The sequence below is a fragment of the Acomys minous genome (assembly GCF_964271855.1).
Source record: "Acomys minous genome assembly, chromosome: 12".
Lineage (NCBI taxonomy): Eukaryota > Metazoa > Chordata > Mammalia > Rodentia > Muridae > Acomys > Acomys minous.
The window spans coordinates 87,439,943-87,459,160 of record NC_140493.1 but is presented as its reverse complement, the minus strand read 5'-3'; the positions used below and the strand labels follow the sequence as shown (position 1 = coordinate 87,459,160).

Sequence of the window (19,218 nt, the reverse complement as noted above, 5' to 3'; positions counted from 1 at the left end):
GCAGAGTGGGTGGGGGGATCTCTGTGAGTTCGAGGCCAGCCTGGTCTACAAAGTGAGTCCAGGACAGCCAAGGCTACACAGAGAAACCCTGTCTGAAAGACAAAAACAAAAACAAAACAGCAGAAAAGAGAGCCCGCGGCTCCCTACTCTCCCGCGGCTCCCACTCTCACACAAAAATGGGATGAGGGCCGCTGGCTTCCACAGGCAGCTCCTTTTCCAGGCCTCCGGGAACACAGGACTCACAGCAGTGCAGAGGTGGGTTGGAAGGAGGTTTCTGCAAGACTGAATTATTCAGTTTCCCCAAAGCGAATTACAAAGGCCCCTCCAAATAGAACTTTAAAGCTTGCTGAGAACAAATGTGAAAATGAAGGTTTCACTACCACGGGAGGAGGAGAAAGGGTGTGTGTAAAAACAAAACGACCACCCAGCCCGCTGAAATCTGGTGGGAAGTGAGCACCGTTATTTCCCTGAGCAGAGGGGTTCAAGTGCAAAGTGGACTTGTGGTTTCAGAACTCCACGCCTGACTCGGGCAGCACAAGCCACCCTCACACTGTACTGAGCCCCGCGAATGTGCTGCAGGATTCGCATTTGTTTGAGCCAGCGTTGGCTGTGAACGGCTAAAACTCACTGCTTCGGATGGTGATTTGGCTACAGGAGGACCCGAAAGTAGCATCAAGCAAGGAATATAGCCTTCAGCCCGCACACCCTTCATCTAGTAAGACCCAAGCCCAAGCCGAGCCGGTGTAACGGAGGCGCAAGCCTTTTTTAATCTCAGCATTTGAGAATAGGAGGAAGGCGGCTCTTTGTAGATTCACCCACAGCCTGGTCAACATAGTGAGATGCAGGATGCCCAAAGCTACTTGTGTCCTAAGCACATGTACTAAGCATCAATGGAATCAGGTTGCTTTAACTTCCCCGCCTCCCTTCTACCCATGCCCCCTACATCACACACTAGCTTCCTTAGCACCGGGCTCTCTCTTCAAAGCAGACCCCTCAGTTCCTACTTTTGTGAGCTGCGGGGGGCTATCCGTAGTAATAGAAAAGGGTTCACTTGTCCTTCCTTCCTACTTCCTTCCTCCTTTCCTTCTCTGCTCCTTTTCTCCTTCTTAGCTTTATATTCTTGGGTTCTTGGGACCCACCATAGAGCAAACAACCGAGGCTTGGAACCTCAGTCCAGCTCCACGCTCTCCCTGTGCTTGCCAGTAGGAAGTGGCTGACTAAGCCAGCTGCGTGGAGGCTGAGCTGGGGTGGGAACCCAGACCCTCCCTCACTCCGTTCTCACCAAGCTCCGCCCTCTCCAGCTCACACCCATCATTTCTGCTTTTCTTAAGGTTGAGAGGAGCGTTTGGGGAGGTATCCAAGAAGGCGGCCAGGCTTCCCAGCAAGGGCTTGGGTTCCCCGCACTTCCGAAGGTAGAATGAGGCTGGTGATGGCGGAGGGAGAGAGACAGTCACTGTCTTCTTAGCAGGGTTTTTTTTGTGTGAGGATGCACAGAGCTTATGACTTTCCTAGGGTTGCTGCACAAGTATGGATCCACTACTTAAGCACATAGGAAAGCTGGGGAGGGGGCATTCACTAGGGACCTTGTTTTGGAGGTGATCCCAAAGCCATACCTGGAAACGCCTGCTCCAGCACCTACGTCAGCCCTTCCTCTAGCACAGGTCCAGCACAGAAAGGATTCTGAGTAGCTGACCCTGGGGGTGCCCTCCATCATCTATAAACACCCTCTTATGGAACCTGCCCCCCCCACAGCCAGCTCCCACCTCAAAGGGCATTCCACTTCTTTGATCTATGCAACCAAAGAGGCAATCCCCGGAAATACCACCGCGGCAGCCTTCCTCCTGAAGGACATGATGGCTGGGCAGTGTGGTGGTGCAGTCCCTTAGTCCAAGCACTCGGTAAGCAGAGGCAGGTAGATCTCTGTGTTCAGTTCCAGGCCAGCCTGGTCTAGTACCAAGACATCAAGGGCCACCCAGAGAGCAGGACGGTGCTCAAGAGAGGAAGGCTTGGGAAGCAATAGCCACAGAAGTTCATAGCCCCCATTCTAAGAAGAGAGGTGTGGCTGGAGCCTGGGGGAAAAGGTGGTTTCCTATGAACGTAACATTTTCCTACCAAGCAAACTTGCACAACTTCTCCAACCAACCAGCCCAAGAGGGTCTCCTATAAAGCCCCCACACCAGAACTCTAGGTAGAGACCTCTATGGAAAAAAACTATTTTCTGTCCAATTGGGGGTAGGATAAAAGTAGATTATTTCTCATCTGTCCATGAGTTCCAACAGTCCCGATATAGTTCCTGAAACTTTCTCTTTTTATTTATCTGTTGATTTGTTTTTATTTTAGGTGAATGGGTGCTCTGTCTGTGCACCATGCACATGCTTGGTGACCAGAGAGGCCAGAAGAGGGTATCAGATCCTCTGGAACTGGAATTGCATATACTTGTGAATTGCCATGTATATGTTAAGAATTGAACCAGGATGTTCTGGAAGAAGCAGCCATTACTTCTGCCCCCAGCCTAGTCCTTTCATCTACTCTTCCAGTCTTGTCTTTTTTTCTAATAGTTCATCTACCCAGAACCCCAAGATTGCTGAGCCCTGGTGTGTGTGTGTGTGTGTGTGTGTGTGTGTGTGTGTGTGTGTGCAAGCTTGTGTAACAGAAGGATCAAGTATGTGAGGTTTTTTTTTTTAATCTGTGAGGACTTGTGGGCTAGGGGATAGATCTGGGCAGTGATGGTGTATGCCTTTGCTTTTAATCCCAACACAGACAGAGGCCTGTGAATCTCTAAGTTTGAGGCCAGCCTGGTCTACAGAGTGGGTTCAGGATAGCCAGAGCTACACAGAGAAACCCTGCCTCCGAAAACCAAACCAAACCAAACAAAAGAACTGTCTTTCTCATTATGTGAAGCAGCTTAGATGTGTAGGGAAAGGTATCTCCCATAGGATAGGCCATGAACGTGTATATATATATGTGCTCATAGGCTTGATTAGCCTTATTTTTGAGAATGAACATCAATGATCTGGCTTGTAATATGTGGGCTTATGTTGAAGGTAAGCACAGTGGTTTTTAAATTTTTTAAAAATCGCATTTATTTGTTTTTGTATTTTATGCATGTGTTTGGGTCCTTGCATAACAAAGCCCACGTGTGGAGGTCTAGGGGATAGCTCTTGGGAGTCTGTTCTTTCCTCCCATTCTATGGGTTCTGAGTATCCAACTCAGATTGTAGGGTTTGATGGCAGGTGCCTTTATCTGCTGAGCCACCTCATCAGTCTTAATATTGTGCTTTTCTTCAAAGAGTTGCTCGTGTTTGCAAGTTCATAAACAAGCTTCTTTTCATAAAGGGACATTGGCATATGAATATATGTGTGTGTATGTATATATATGTGTGTGTATATAATATATATATTATATATACACACACAGTGAAGTCCCTGTGTATTTTTGCACATGTGACATCAGATGCTTGCACACATAAATACATGTTCATCAAGGCCTTGAGTAGTACTGTTTAAAGGCAGAGCCTGGAAGTACAAAGGAGCTAGCCATATTTTCTGTGTCTTCCCAGGAACCGTCAAACTAGACTCATCTCCACTCCCAAATTTTGTCCCAGTTCATGCGAGGCTACATTTTGAGCAGGGTGCCAGGAAAGGCGGGGCGCAGAACAGGCAAATCCCAGACAGCAGATTCCCTCCTCCAGCAGTCTCAAGGGCCTGCAGGAGCTATACGATGTTGCAACCAAACCGGGGCCCCTGCCGGAAGCGGAAGCCTGTATTGGGGGTGGTGAGATGCCCGTCGCCGCAGCAGCAGTGTGCCAGTCTCTGGGCGCCCGGCGGGGGCGTGTGCGCCACGCGCGTGCGGGACAGGCTGGGCGCCAGGCGGCACCCTCCAGGTCCCAGCGTCTGTTTATCAACAAACTGCCATCGCTCGGCAGCTAGGCATTCCGACGCGCTGAATAAGCAGCTGGTGATCTGCTTTGCACTCCCTCGCAAAGCCGTGGCAGCGTGGGGCCTTGCTCTGAGCTCAGAGCTCGAACACAGGTTCTGAGTCCCCACAACATTTCTAGTCACCGCACAGCTCCCCTCGCCCCCTAGCCATCCCAGGCCCGATTTCCTAGCACTTTGGCCATTGTTACTTCCATTTCCTTACTCTATGGGTCCCCCTAGCTCCCGCACGGAACCCCTCCCATCCCCCACCCCCACCCCCAGGAGCTAACCTAGGGAGGCGGGCACAGGTCTGAGCCTCCCTGAGGTCTCGTGCAATAACCAATCCGGGGTGTTTAAGTGGGCGGGGGCCCCGTGGGGTCCCAGAGACCGACCCAAAGGAAAAGATGGGGGCCCAGAACTTAGGGGGGTAGGGGAAAAGCCATGGACACCCCAAAGCCCCTTTTCCGGGTGCAAGCTCTCCTCCTGAAGAGGCCCAGAGAGACATTTTCACTGGGATCTTAAGTGTGAGGCTTGTTTGCTGGGGCTAGAGTCTTTGAAAGGAGTTGGCATAGAGAAAGTAGACATCTTGCCTGGTCATGACCTAGGCCCTGTGGCCGGGCACCGGCCGCAATGAACTCTTTACCCTGTCCCCTTCCTGGCCGTGGCGCCTCTAAAGTTGTCTTCCCGGACCTTGCCCCCGCCCCATCGGTGGTGGCTGCTTACCCGCTTAGCCTATCGCCCGGAACCGCAGCTTCCCTGGATTTGTCCCACTCCCAGCGAATGGCCACCTTCTGTCCTATTCTTACCCAGGGCCAGCAACCCCAGGAGACTCCTACCTGTCCAATCAGCAACTCTCAGCGGCGCCACTTCAGCCCTTCCACCAGCCAGCTGAACACCCGCAGAACCTCGAAGCAGGTAAGTGGCCGTGGCGGCTCTTCTCACCTCTGGGGTCTGGGTTGTGTTTTCTTACATTTTGATCTCTTCTGCTTGCAGACAGCTAGCGGGATCCAAATGGTACTCGGATTCCACGGAATCTGGGGTAGGGGGGAGGGCGAACAGATGGGGGTGGGGGGAAACGGAGGCAAGTCCATCTAGGTCTCCTTTTAAAAATCCGACCTGGTTTCGATTTGCAGTTTTGTAAAGCTAGGCGGGAGGGCTCCTCACCCCACCCCCTGGGGCAGTGGAATTGTGTGTGTGTACCTAGGTGCAACGGAAACCGGCCCCAGTCCAGGGGGAGGGGCGGAGATCTAGCCCCTTCCCCGCGATTTTCCTCACCCTTTCTTTCCCTCACATCACGCCTCTCCACTTGTCTCAGAAACCAGTATGCAAGCCGAACCCTACGAAACAGAAACCAATTCCCAACCTGAGGCGTGTAGACAGCTAAGCCGAGCGCCTTCTCCTTTTCTGGGCCCCGCCTCCTTTTTCCTAGAGGTGTCTGTCTCTGTCAGGTAGTGGCCCCTGCAGAATCTGGGTGTAGAACCCCACCAACTATTGCTCCAAGAATGGAGTTACAGGCTGCTCTGCCAGTCTCCAGGTCTTTCTCTGGCCACCTCAGCCTTCCACCTAAGCCATCCCTAACTGTCTTCCCCCTAATTTTGGGATAGATTAAATAAACCCAGTTGCTGTTGCCTGCTTCAAATCTGAGCTCCAGAGAAAAGTGCTCTCTAGGAGGCGGTGGTGAAGGCAAGAGACTAGCTGGCCTTCCTAGCACTGACCTTCATTGCTGAACTGACAGCCCTTGGCTGGCAGTGCAAGGAAGCTAGCCATAGACCCATTGACTCCTCGGGCACATCTCATCTCTCTAGTTGTCCTTGGCATGGTCCCCCAAAGAGGCACATCTACCATGCGACTTCATTGTGGTCATCCCCAAACCAAGATATTTCTCTCCTTACCCCTGGTCATCGGACATAAATTCATGAACCCCCCCCCCAGAACAGGGAGTCACTCTAGAATGGGGGCTCAAATTCCTTGTTTTGTGGTTGGAGAAACTGAGGCAGGAGGAAAGGATGCTTCTAGATCTAGGGCACAACTTTTCCAGGCCCCTGGCCCTGAGCAAATTCACTTTCTTGAGGAACGGAGCCAGCAAAAATGACTCGGGGGGGGGGGGATTTCTCAGGACCCCCCTCCAGGAAATTAACAGCTTTCTGTGGCAGAATGGGGGTGAGTCTTTTGGGTTGCTGGGTCTGGTTAGAGGAGGGACGGTGTGGGGGGGAGGGCAGAGTTTTATATACAGATCTACAAACGAACCTCTTGGACTCTTCTTTTTAGATATGTTAATTAATATACACTGGGGAAATAGAGCAGGAGGGTCCTGAATTTGAGGACAGCCTGGGCACCCTGCTATTTATGGGATGTGTGCACGTGGGGACAGTGTGCATTTTGAGAATGGGGCAGAAGAACCTGATCTTGCACTTGGGACAACTATTCTGACAATAAGGTGGAGTCACCGGATTTGTCTTCTATATTCTGCCCTCCCTAGCTTGGAGGAACAACGGAGTGAAGAATTCTATTACATGCTTTACCCGGTTCCAACGGGGGAAGAAAAAAAAAAACCCCACAGCCACTCATGGTCACAAGCAAATATGTCTTTAAATAGACCTTAGCTTTTTTTTTTTTTTGAACTGTGCGGACCACTCATTCCTGAATTAACAATTGGAATATGAGAGAGTGCTTGGGGTGTCCTTCACCCACACTACGTTTGCACCTCTGTCCCTGGGAGGCGCTTGGCTCAAACCCTATTGAGGCTACGGGTGCGGCAGCGGCCGTGCCTCCAGTGAGGCCCTGGGGACCCGTTATTGCGACGAGGGTGGGGGTGGGGGTGATCCAGTTGTGACTTGCCACAACTAGTGTACTAGTTCCTAAAGGCACCTGGAAGGTGATCACTTGTGAGTTCAGCAGTCCAGCCTGCCTTCCTTCGCTCTCTGAACATCGCCACCAGAACTGCGCGGTCCGTGTAGTCCAAGGAGGCGCGGGTGGTCGCTTGGCTGCCAGCCCCTGGACGGGCCAGCAGTGGGATGAAGCAAGAAAGGAGGGACAGGCTGCCGGGGGGGGGGCGGAGGGAGGACGGGGGCGGAAACACAGTGTTTTTTCTGGGAATTGGCTGAGGCTGGGGTCGAAGGGGCAAGATCTGAGAGCCTCCAACCCCCAAGGCCACTGGTGAGGGGTGCGGGGGAGGTGAAGGCTGTGGTGACTGCGGTCCTAGGGAGGGGACCCTGACCCGTGTTCGGTGAACTCAGCTAGGGATGGATGGGAAGCGAAAGGACAGAACCTGCGCCAGCTGCCAGGGGGTGGGGGTGGGGGAAACATTCTACCAGCTCTTCTCTGGGGTCTTCATAAGTAGACCCACGGAATCTGTCGCCAGATCATTTTGTCATACTGGCCGAGCATTCTGCCTCTACCCACTCACTTCTTACCTTCTAGGACAGCCTCAGTATCCTATAGAGTGTGGCCCAGCTTGGGGCCCAGGCTTCAGGAATGGAGACCCAAGGGTCTGATCCGGAGCATCACAACCCGCAGCCTATTCCTGGAGAACCAGACCGGCAGTGGGAGTGAAAGAGGGAGATGTACCAATGCACCAGATCTTAGGCCACAGCAACCCCCCCAAACCCCGCAGCGCTGCTGATAACGACCTGTATGGGGGGGGGGGGGGCGGATCGCTGCGCTCTGGACCCGAGTCACTTTCCTTGCCATGAGAGAACTGCTCTGTGCTTGCCGCCCAGAGGAAAACGACCACCACACAACAATCTGGCTTCAGGGTTCGCCCGGAAAAGCCTCCCCTGAGACAGCGGGGCAGGCCGACGGGAAGAGGATGGTCAGTTTTACTACAGAGTGTACTAGGGCTCGTTTTTTTCCCCAGTCTTGATATTTAAGCATTCAAGGCTGACTTTTACAGACCCCTTTCGGAAGCCAGAGATTGCCATCAGGGCAACATTACCTTTCTGAGCTTTGAATACTACTTTTAGGTTCTTTGAGTCTCGGATTCACTGCGCTGCTCATCTCCAGACCTTAGTTCAGCCCTCAGTAAGCCTTTTGCCCTCTGTATTCTAAGTAGGTATTATCCACGGACCTCCTACTGCAGGAGTCAGGGTACCCTAGCTTGGTCCTTAGAATTTTCTGGTCCTAGGTTCCATTGTGTAAGCTTGAACAGAAGAACTGCAGCTTGTATCACCTGTTGCGGGTGTACTTAGAGCTAAAATGGCAGAGAGATAGGTAGGGCTCCACCCCAACCCCCTACACACACACACACACACACACACACACACACACACACACACACACACACACTGAGACCCAGGTTGAAGGCGGAAGTTGTGTCGTTTTTTTTTGCTGATTCCCCAGAGTACAGGGTGCAATGAGCCTATGCAAATGCCTGACTTAACCCGGTCACTCCACATGCTTGTGAACCTAACACCATGTTCTCCTGCCTCCCAGAATCAGGGAACCCAGTGCTGTCTCTGGAGCCCTCCCAGCCGCCCCTGACCAGGAAGCTGCGGAAGCCTAGAACCATCTACTCCAGCCTGCAGCTGCAACACCTGGTTCCAGCACGCGCAGTACCTGGCCCAGCCTGAGAGAGCTCAGCTGGCAGCGCAGCTTGGACTCACCCAAACTCAGGTAGGGCCAGTTCCATTCCTGCGGAGTGCAAAAAGCATCCTAGTCTGTCCCTCCCTCCCTCCCTCCCTCCCTCCCTCCCTCCCTCTCTTCCCTACCTCCCTCTCTTCCTTCTTTCCTCCCTCTCTTCTTTTCTCTCTCTCTCTCTCTCTCTCTCTCTCTCTCTCCCTCCCTCCCTCCCTCCCTCCCTCCCTCCCTCCCTCCCTCCTTCTCTTTCTTTTTGGTTTTTTGGTTTTTGGTTTTTGTTTTGTTTTGTTTTTTTTAGACAGCCCTGACTGTCCTGGACTCACTTTGTAGACCAGGCTGGCCTTGAACTCACGGAGCTCCTTCTTCCTCTGCTTCCCAAGGCCTGGGATCAAAGGCAGAGGCAGCACCACCAGGCCTGGCTTGGTCCCTGCTTCCTGTGAGAACACAGGAGTTCCCTGATTCTGCTGGTACAGTTTGCTAAGGAGTGCCCATAGCTGGTCTGCAGCAAGGGCATATATTAGAGGACAGTTGGGTTCAAGAACAGGGCACCCAGACCGGAAATGGAGACTGAGGGACTTCAAAACTGGGTGGCTGGAACTAAAGTTCCCAGGATTCTCTTCCTCTAACTAGGTCCCTTTCCCTTTCTCACACCCTTTCTCAATCTGTGTCCCCCTCCCCCTCGTTTCCTCCCAAAGGTAAAAATCTGGTTTCAGAACAAACGCTCCAAATACCAGAAGCTCCTGGAACAGGGCTCCTCGGGGAAGGGGATTTCTCCCCGGAAGATCCTCCCCTCCTTGTCTCCCTGCTCCTCAATCCTTCCATTCATCTGGGATCTACCCAAGGCCGCACCCTGCCTACCGCTGGCTGGCTACGACAACAGCTTTGGAGCCCCGTATCAGCATCACTCTCCAGATGTGCTGGCACTCCCTCAGATGATGTGAGTCTGGAGGAAGGGCCAGTCAGGCTCCAGCCCTCCTGTCAAGCTCAGGACCACGCACCTGCTCCCCTTCTGGGAGGAGAGGAAACTGGCTCCAGATGGATTTTCTCAGAAGACAAGATGCTAAAGGTGGTGAGGGGTGAGGTGGGGATGGGAGGTTGGGGGGCGGGGGGGGGGGAGGCAGGAGAAGAAAAGAATGGAGTGGAAGCCTAGCTCTCCAGCCAGATAGCTAAATCAGGGCTTCAGTCTTTGCTGCTGTTCCCAGTGGACTGGACACCTCCCTCCAATAGGACAAAGGCTCTAGAGAGAGCGCGCTTCCTTCGCTGGCTAACATTTAGATTGTCACCATCTTGCTGCTCCCTCCAGCCCCCACCACAGCCTAGGACCCAAACCCAGGAAGAAAACAAATATTATATTCCTGGCCTGCACCTTTGGGCTCTGACAGCCCTTCCATGAGCAAAACCAGAAGTGGACACAGAGCCTCTGTGGTCGGCCACCGTAAGGTCCCCCAGACTTTTCATCTAGTAATTATCAGTGGTGGTCCAATGGTGGAGTAAGTCCTTAACATGTAAGAGACCCCAGCACCGAAACAAAAATATAGATTGTTGGCCTATGTGCAGTTTACACCTCTCTCTTTTAAAAGGCCCTCTACCCCCTGTATCTACCCATTGTGAGTCGCTAAGACATGGGCTTAATCGTCCATATAATTCAGCAGGTGTGTTTTAAGAGCCCAGGCCCACTTCGGCTCCATCCTTGGTACCCGAAGGAGTCCACCTACACATTTTCTTGGAAGTCCAGAAGGAGAAATGGGACAAACAGAGATTCTCTGGATCAGAGCAGGCATAGCTGTCCCCAAATAATGAGGTAGCCTTGGCGCTTCAGCTCCTCACGGTTGTCTCTATCCAAGAAACTGCTCTAATTCACAGTTAATCTCTCCAGCATTCCCAGGCTCCTGTCGTGTCTCTCAAACCACAAGCTTCGGAGATTAAAAAAATATATAAAACCTCCAGAGTGTCAACCATGATTGTCTCCTGGATTTATCCTGGTTAGAGCTGCTTGCTCGTTCTTCTCTCTCATCTGATACATTCTCCCCTTGACCAGAAGTCATGGACACGAATCCTTTTTCAATTGATGATCATTTGAGTTGATTACTATATGCATTGGTGTTTTACCCTGCATGCATGTCTGTGTGAGGGTACTGGAAACTCCTGGAACCGGGAGTTATAGACGGTTGTGAACTGCCATGTGGGTGCTGGGAATTGAACGTGGATCCCCTGGGAGAGTATCCAGTGCTCTTTAACCACCCAGCCATCTCTGCAGCCCAACATGAGATTTTTGTTATGCCTCTGCCATCAGCTAGCTCTGCGGTTTGTAGCTCTGGAAATGTCCTAACAGTGCCCGTAGCCTCATCTGAAATGAGAAGATGCTCATCTAGGGACCGGCTGCTGTCAGAGTGGTTTTCCCTAGCCGATAGCCCCAGGGACAGCTGTCGAAGAACTCAAGCACCTCACAGCCACCACATTCTACCTTCAGTCCAGGCTCACCTTGGGAGAAGACTGAGCTTCTGGAAGAAGTGAGCTGTTGGAGGTGGAATAGCTTTAGCCTACAGAAGGAGGGTGGGTGGGGGGGTGGGTGGAGGAAAACATACTAGAAGGCACTGGAATTCTCCATCTAACACACACATCTGTGGATCTCCTGCTGGGTAGGTCCTAGGATACCACCGTGACCAGGACAGGTGCTTCAGCCTAACATGTGGCTGAACAAATGACTGGAGGCAGTGTGACAAGAGGCAGAGGGGAAAGCAGGGCAGAGGTTGTGTGGGCTGTAGTCCGGTGTGGGCTGATGGGGTTAGGGCTGGGTAAGAAGGCTGGTCCAGCTCCCAGAGCATCAGGACCTGGCAGGATCACCATTGACCCCTCTGTGCCACAGCTCCCAACACACACACACACACACACACACACACAAACACACACACACACACACACACACAGCATCAGCACGGGGAGAGCAGCCTGAGGACAGGGCCAGTCATTAAGGGAATTCAGCCCAGAGTGCCCCAGGGGCTGGGCAGGGGCTTCTGATTCCAGGCTAAAGGCTTCAAAGGCTAATTTCCTCCCACTGCCTGAACCTGTTCCGAATCATGGCAAACTGAGGGCATCAGTCCCTGCCTGAAAAGCCCAGTAGGGCACTTTCAACCAACCTCGAGCTAGAAAGAAGCTTGAGTTTGGGGTCATGGGTCATGAGGAGGACGGAGGGGGTAGCGCCTAGGAATGCCTGCAAGCATTCCTTCTTTGACCCACTAAATCGGCGATCACACCCAGTCCCCCAAAAGACATGGAAGACTCCCCTGTGGACAGCAAATGCCAGGTCATACCGCAGTGTGGAGTGAGCGTGCTCACTGAAGAGACCTTCCCTTCCCCTTTCTCCCTTTCAACACCTCCCCCCTGGCCCTGGGACCCCCAGCTCCATTGCTCTAGGGGTGGCTGGCTCCAGAAGGCTCCCCTGGGTCTTCTCTGAGGCCAAGAGCCCTGGGGGTAGCTGTTCCCTGCCATGCAGGCTACACACTCCTCTTTCCACAGAGCGAGATAAGATCTACCGCCCCATCTCGGAAAGCCTCCAAAGGCAGATTAATTGGACAGCCCAACACGAGTCGCATCGTTAAAACAACAGCATGGGTTGTAAAGTTAAGTAGCAGAAGTGTAATTGCTCTACCAAGCCAGGGACCAGCTGAGCCTGCGGCACCTCTTCCCTTACCCGCATGTGCCCTTTCCAGGGGGGAAATGAGTCTCTTTTTCACTTGGGAGCTGGTCCAATTGCCTCGGACTTCTAGGCTGTGACACAGGCCTGGAGGAATCACAAGAAAGTTGCCTCACCTCCATCTCCCTAGCCACCAGGGTTACTGAAGGGGAACCCTGTGGTTTCCTCCCAGGATGGCTCCATTGGGAACACTGGATCAAGAAAGAAAGGGGAGGCTGAGGGGAGACTTTGTTCTCCAAAGAATCCCAGCAGTGGACACTTGCTTGGCTCTGTGATGGCCTTGGCTGTCCTGGAACTTACTCTGTAGACCAGGCTGGCCTCACACTCAGAGATCTGCCTGTCTCTGCCTCCTGAGTGCTGGCATTAAAGTCGTGAGCCACCACCGGGCTTGCTGAGTTCCTTAACCTCTCTGAGCTTTGTTTCTTATTCCCTCAGACAGGAAAAATAATAGGATTTGCTTGCTTCGACATATGGCCGTGCTGATGAAAGGAGAAAGTGCTTGTAACAGCTTTCTTTGACATGGTGCCTGCAACACAGTAAACACTTTATAAATGGCATTCACATCTGCTGCTGTGGTGAGAGCAGGGGACCGCTCGCTCCGAGGGTGAGTCCCTGTAGCCATCTATAAACCTGCCTCCCGCAGGCAGGGAAGAAGGAAGGAGCAGGAGAATCCACCAGGCACATCCCAGCCAACATTGTCAGAGAGCAAGACTCAGGCAAGGCACCCCCTTCAAACTGGGCAGTGCCATGCCCCACCTAAAGTCAGCTGAGGCTGCAGAAAGGGCAGTGTGTCCAGGGCACGAGCTGTCACTTCCATGGGCGCAGCCACAGCTTGTGCCCTGGACACACTGCCCTTTCTGCAGCCTCAGTCACAGTAAAGCAGCTTCCTTCTGGGTTGCTCACACACACACCCCTCCCCCTCCCCTGTACTATTTTAAGGTATGCCCCCCATTCTCTCCCCAAACTGAATGGGATTCAATTAATTCAATTAAAGCAATTTTGGAAGCAGCTCCTGAAGGCTTTGGATGTGAGATAATTACCAGTAATTTGCTTCTGTGAAGAGGAAAAGGTTCCACAGGGTCTAGAGTGGGGAAGGAGGTAGCCCCCTCCTCCCAAATGCACCCAGATCTAGAAGGAATCCACACAGCAATCTTGGCTGCCCCCTCATTGGCCAAATTGCTTGCAGGTGGGAAGAGGGAGAATGCAGCAGTGGGAGTCCGGTGGGAAGACCCTGGAGTGACAGGCTGCCCCTCCTCCCATCCCTGAATCCCATTGTGCCTGTGTGAGGTGGGGGTGGGGAGCTACCCCCTACCCCCCCCCTCCCCTCCCCACAACACTACAGGGTTTCATAGCTATAGCAGCCCGATTACTCAGGCCGGGCCTCACTAGAGTTCGGATGCCTGGGCTTGCCTCTGGGATTGGATCCAGAGGCAATGGAATGTTATCCAGGTAGCTAAGGCCTGTATAGATGGAGCTTTGGCGATCAAGGACTTTTCTAGAATTTATAGGGGATATGGGTCAATGGGGCAGGAACCACTGGAGGTGGGCAGTGACTGCCGGTTTCTGCTGAGAGGCCCCTTGTGTCCCCTCCTACAATCGCTACCACTATACTCCACCACTTTCTAGTTCTGCCTAATGGCTAACCAAAATCCCTTCCCACTGCCTTGGTGACAATCTACTGTCAGCTTTCTGGCCCCAGGGCCACTGAAGCCTCTTCTTTCCCAAAAGCATATTATAGGTAGGTATTCCTTTCCCCCTCTTTGCCTGAGATAGGCCTGTCCTTGCCAGGCCTGGGGTAGCCTAGAAGCTGAGGAGGGGAGGGCTGGCTAGGAGGAGGGAGAAAGCTAGAGTGCCTCTTTGCTTGGGATCCCATGATTCAAGACATAATGATTTAATAATTAGAACGCAAAAGAAAAGGCCACTCAATGGGCCCAGCAGTGGTGGTGCACGCCTTTGATCCCAGCACTCAGGAGGCAGAGGCAGGCAGATCACTGTGAGTTCAAGGCCAGCCTGGTCTACACAGTGAGTTTTAGGGTTTTTGTTTGTTTGGTTGGTTGGTTTTGTTTTTCCAGACAGGGTTTCTCTGTGTAGCCTTGGCTGTCCTGGACTCACTTTGTAGACCAGGCTGGCCTCGAACTCAGAGTGATCCGCCTGCCTCTGCCTCCCGAGTGCTGGGATTAAAGGTGTGCGCCACCACGCCTGGCCACAGTGAGTTTTAGGACAGCTAAGGCTACACAGAGAAACCCTGTCTCAATAAAACCAAGAGATGGAGGAGGAGGAGGAAGAGGAGGCCACTTATCCAGAACTGTCTATCACATCCCATCTTCCACCTTTGCTTCCTCTCGCTCCCAGAAGAGGTTCTTCGCCTCTTTTTTTTTTTTCTCCCCACTGTACCCAATGTATCCTTTATCCCAGCTGAAGGGCTGTTGGAAGTGAGGCAGGAAGAATTCCCTCAGTGAGTCCTGGGTGGCTGCTGCCTCTTCACTGTGGTGGCCAAGCTCAGAGAGGGAAGCCTGGGTCTCCAGCACCCCATGCCCCTCATGTTCCAACCAGCTCAGATCCAGCCCAGATGAAGGAATACAAAGACACTGTCATTCCAGAGGCCTAAGGGTTCTAGCATGGAGTGGAGGTGGAGTGGGAGGAGGGGAAGGGGATGGGGGGGGGGTAGGGACAGGAAAACAGGAATGTTGGAAGGTAGTGACAAGAGGATCAGTAGTTCAAGGTTATCCTCGGCTACATAGCAAGTTCAAAGCCATCCTGGGGGCGCATGGGACTCTGTCAAGGAAGGGAAGGAGGAAGGTAGGAAAAGAAAGGTAGAAAAAGAGGCTGGGTGCGATACTTTTATGACTTTAACTCCAGCATTCTGGCCTCCCAGGCCAGCCAGGGCTACATGGGGAGATCTAGTCTCAAAAAGAAATTAAATAATAAATAAATAAATATTTTAAAAGAGGAAAACTCTGCACTTTCTCTCTGTCCCTCTTCGTGTGTGTGTGCGCGCGCGGAACACAGATTTCTTTATTTCTCCCCTCTGGTTTTTCCCATCTCTTCTCCTGGCTAATGTTTTCTGCAAATGTCTTCCTAGGTGCTGCTGGTGAGGGAGGCTGGAGGGCCTCAGAAATCTCATAAATTGACGATTTTGGTTTCATTTTCTTTGCTCCTAAAGCCTTGCTTTCTTCTTTCCATGAGTTCTGGCTACAACTCCCCGTGCCCAGCTCCTCCTGGCACTCCATGGCTCGCAGACAAGCTCCTAGCATCCAGTGCTGCCATGCTAAGGGCAATGCAGGAGAGGGAGGCGAGCTTCCTCTGGACTTCTCCATGGATCCCTCTGCTTCCAGGCCCTAGCACTGGCTCTCAGCCTGAGGGAGGGATGAAGGGACCTAGGGTCCCAGGCTGACAAAGAAGGCTGTAGGCTTGGGGCCCTGTGTTTGCTCCTGCTTGTTGGGTGGCCTGGGCAAGTGATATACTCACTGGGACCCACGTGATCTCCTCTTTGCTAGGGTCTGGTGTTGCTTTCCCCTCAAGGCTAGAGTTTTCTAAGTCAGAAGACCTCAGAGTCCCCCATTGGACTGACACCTCTCCAGGAACGGGACAACTTCCTTGAATCAGATTGGATGCATTCTGCAGCTTTTTGCAACCTAGTCATCGTCGTTGGCTGGCATTGAGCTAATGACCCACTGAGCCAGGTCTGGCCAGCCCAGAGTGGGTGGACCCCATGGAGGATGGCAGGCTTTCTGATTGTCACCTCCTAGTGCCAAACCTCAGCTTCTCTGGCTCCCAGATGGAGAGATGAGTTCACTTCCAGGGGATGGCGGCCCCTCGGCAGATTCCACGTAGGCCATGTTCCCATCCGGACTGGCTCCCTTTCAGAGCTCAGCTGAGACCCTGAGACCGTAGGAAGATGCTTGCCAATGCCCAGAAGACCATTTCATCCTTGGGGGCTCCACTGCCAGTCCCATGAATAAAACACAAGGCAAATAATTAGGTCAAGTGTGCCACCCTGGTTTTTTTCTCTGTGCTGCTTTACAACAAAGGGAGGCAAGAGGGTTTACATGCCCCTCCCAACGCCCAGATGAAGTTCCCAGAGATCAGACAGAGGTCTGGTGCTGGGGGCGGGGGGGGGGGGGGGGGGCTTCTGGCTCAGTAGCTCCTTTCTCTACCTATTTGCCCCTCCCCCCCCCAGCTCTGATGTTCCCGCTTCCTTTATGAGGAGGGGCCAAACATGAAGGGGTGGGCAGAGGAAAGAGCCAGGATGCACAGCTTGGAGCCTCATCCATCCCCTTGCCACCAGCAAAGCCTACACAGCCCATGCCTCTCTCTGGACAGAGGAGACGCTCTCGGTCTCTGCAAGCTGGGGCCTGCGTAGACTACTCCTCCCAGCCCTGGAGCTGTTGGGAATTCTCCCGGGAAGCCAGACTGCACGAGGCTTCTGACATGCCTCTGCCCAGCCCCTGTCACATTCCCTGAGCCCAGGGAGGGTATCATCTGGATCCACCAATGCAGGGCTCTCCACCCCTGTGACCCTAGGCCTTTGTCTCACCTCCTGGAGGCTTGTGCCTCCCTCCCAGAACCTGGAATTCTGCCTTTTGACTCAGGTCTGGCCCTTCCAGCCTTTGGCAACTCCATCTGAAAAGTAAGAAATAACCCCTTCTTGCACGGCTATGAAATTTTACCTCCTCTCCTAGGCAGACAAGGCTGTATCATTTGGTCCTCTGGGTCGATTTTTCCTCCCCTCTGCATCAGGGCTAATGAGCCAAGTGATGCATCCAGGGCCCAGGGTTTGGACCAGGGTTGGCACTTGGAGGTTCCACTCTCAGCATTGTATACGCCAAGCAAACCCCTCCATCCACTCTGGATGCAGAGACCAATGGATCAGAAGTTCAATGCCATCCTTACCTAAATAGTGAGTTTGAGGCCAGCCTGGACTATAGAAGAATCTGCCTCAACAAAACAAAGCAAAACAAAACAAAACAAAATGTCTAAAGGCCTTACAGACAGAGAGAATGCACCTTGGGTAAGCTGCGAATTACAAAAGCCGTGGCAGAAGATACAGTGGCTTATCCATCATCCTGACACACCCTTTGGCATCAGAGCATCTTTCCTTCGCTGCTGCCCCCCTTCCCTTCTGCCCCAGCTGCTCCCCAAGAGGTTATGCAGAGTTGGTTTAGTTTTGTTTCTATTGTTGTTATTAAACCAACTTGGGGAGGACAAGGGTTATTTGGTTTGCGGCTTATGGTCCCTCATCCAGAGAAGCCAAGGCTGGAACTCCAGGTAGAACTGGAGGCAGGGACTGAAGCAGACACCACTGCTCACTGGCTTGCTTTCTTTTTGTTTGTTTATTTGGTTGGTTTGGTTTTTCTTTCTTTCTTTCTTTTCTTTCTTTGTTTTTGTTTTTGTTTTTGTTTTCAAGACAGGGTTTCTCTGTGTAGCCCTGGCTGGCCTGGACTCGCTTTGTAGACCAGGCTGGCCTCAAACTCTCAGCTATCCGCCTGCCTCTGCCTCCTGAGTGCTGGGATTAAAAGCATGCACCACACAACGGCCGTGGCTCAGCTTTCTTTCTTTCTTTCTTTTTTAATTTTTTTCTTTATTAATTTATTCTTGTTACATCTCATTGGTTATCCCATCCCTTGTATCCTCCCATTCTTCCCTCCCTCCTCTTTTCCCCTTATTCCCCTCCCCTATGACTGTTCCTGAGGGGGATTACCTCCCCCTGTATATGCTCATAGGGTATCAAGTCTCTTCTTGGTAACCTGCTGTCCTTCCTCTAGATGAGAGAAGCATGGGAGAATGGCAAAGTAGAAGGATCCAGAGGGTCCTAGAAACCTACAAGTAGAACATTATGATAGGCAGATTTGGGCCCAGGGGTCCCACTCAAAATAAGGCACCAGCCAAGGACAATACAGGCAGTAAACCTTAAACCCCTACCCAGATCTAGCCAATGGACAGAACATTTTCCACAGTAGAGTGGAGAGTGGGATATGACTTTCTCACATACTCTGGTGCCTCACCTTTGACCATGTCCCCTGGAGGGGGAGACCTGGTGGCACTCAGAGGAAGGTCAGCTTGCTTTCTTATTCAACCCTGAGCCACCTGCCCAGGGGGCTGGACTCTCCCAAGTCAATCATAAATCAAGAAAATGCCCCACAGACACGCCCACCGGCCAATCCGATGGAAAGAGCTCCTCAGCTGACAGTCTCTCTTCCCAGGTGACTGCAGTTTGTGACAAGAACTAGCCAGTGCAAGGGTACACTTCTACCCCGGGAACCCAAAAGAACAGAAAGTTAGGTTCCCAGCTGGGCAGTGGTGGCACACGCCCTTAATCTCAGCACTCGGGAGGTAGAGGAAGGCGAATCTCTGAGTTCAAAGGCAGCCTGGTCTACAGAGTGAGTTCCAGGACAGACAGGGGCTACACAGATTAAATGTGTGTGCCACCACTAGCTTTTGTTTGTTTGTTGTTTTTGTTGTTGTTATTGTTGTTGTTTTTAGCATTGGTTGTTTTCAGGAATCAAACTCAGATCATTGTGTGGCAAACACTTTTATCCACTGAGTCATTTCACCAGGCACATAGAGGGGAATTCTGCAGGAGACCACCTCTCACAGAGGAGGAAGGCCCACCTTTGAACATCCACTGAGGGTCCTAAGACCTTCCTGCATCAGCAGGGATGTCTGTCTGAATTGCCCATGGATGACTGACTGGAAAGCTAACAGCACTTTGTTGAGCTCTCTCCTCATGGTGCCAAGCTTTGTGCCAAGCCCTACACACACACACACACACACACACACACACACACACACACACACTATCCCATTTCATTTCTTCAGCAGCCCTGTAAGAAAGATGATTAGCTTCATTTTATAGGCGAGTGAAAGCAAGGTTCAGAGAGGGCAGGTGACTGACCTGAGGTTACACAGCCTCAGCTATCTCACCTGTAAGATGGGATCATGATGCCACTGGCCTTGCTAGGTAGTTATCAGGATTCAATAAAAATGGGCTTCAGGAAAGCCCTTGGTACAGAAGCTGTGTGCCTGGTACAT

At 52.3% G+C, this 19,218-nt stretch overlaps 1 protein-coding gene across 1 annotated transcript; it reads left to right on the top strand.

The window, feature by feature from the left end:
- Positions 1 to 4,129: 4,129 nt before the first annotated feature.
- On the top strand, positions 4,130 to 9,557 carry DLX4 (distal-less homeobox 4). The gene is given in 5 exon segments (XM_084748754.1): positions 4,130 to 4,695; positions 4,698 to 4,832; positions 8,349 to 8,451; positions 8,453 to 8,528; positions 9,188 to 9,557. Coding segments are annotated over 5 exon segments (708 nt in total). The 5' UTR covers positions 4,130 to 4,547; the 3' UTR covers positions 9,434 to 9,557.
- Positions 9,558 to 19,218: the final 9,661 nt, after the last annotated feature.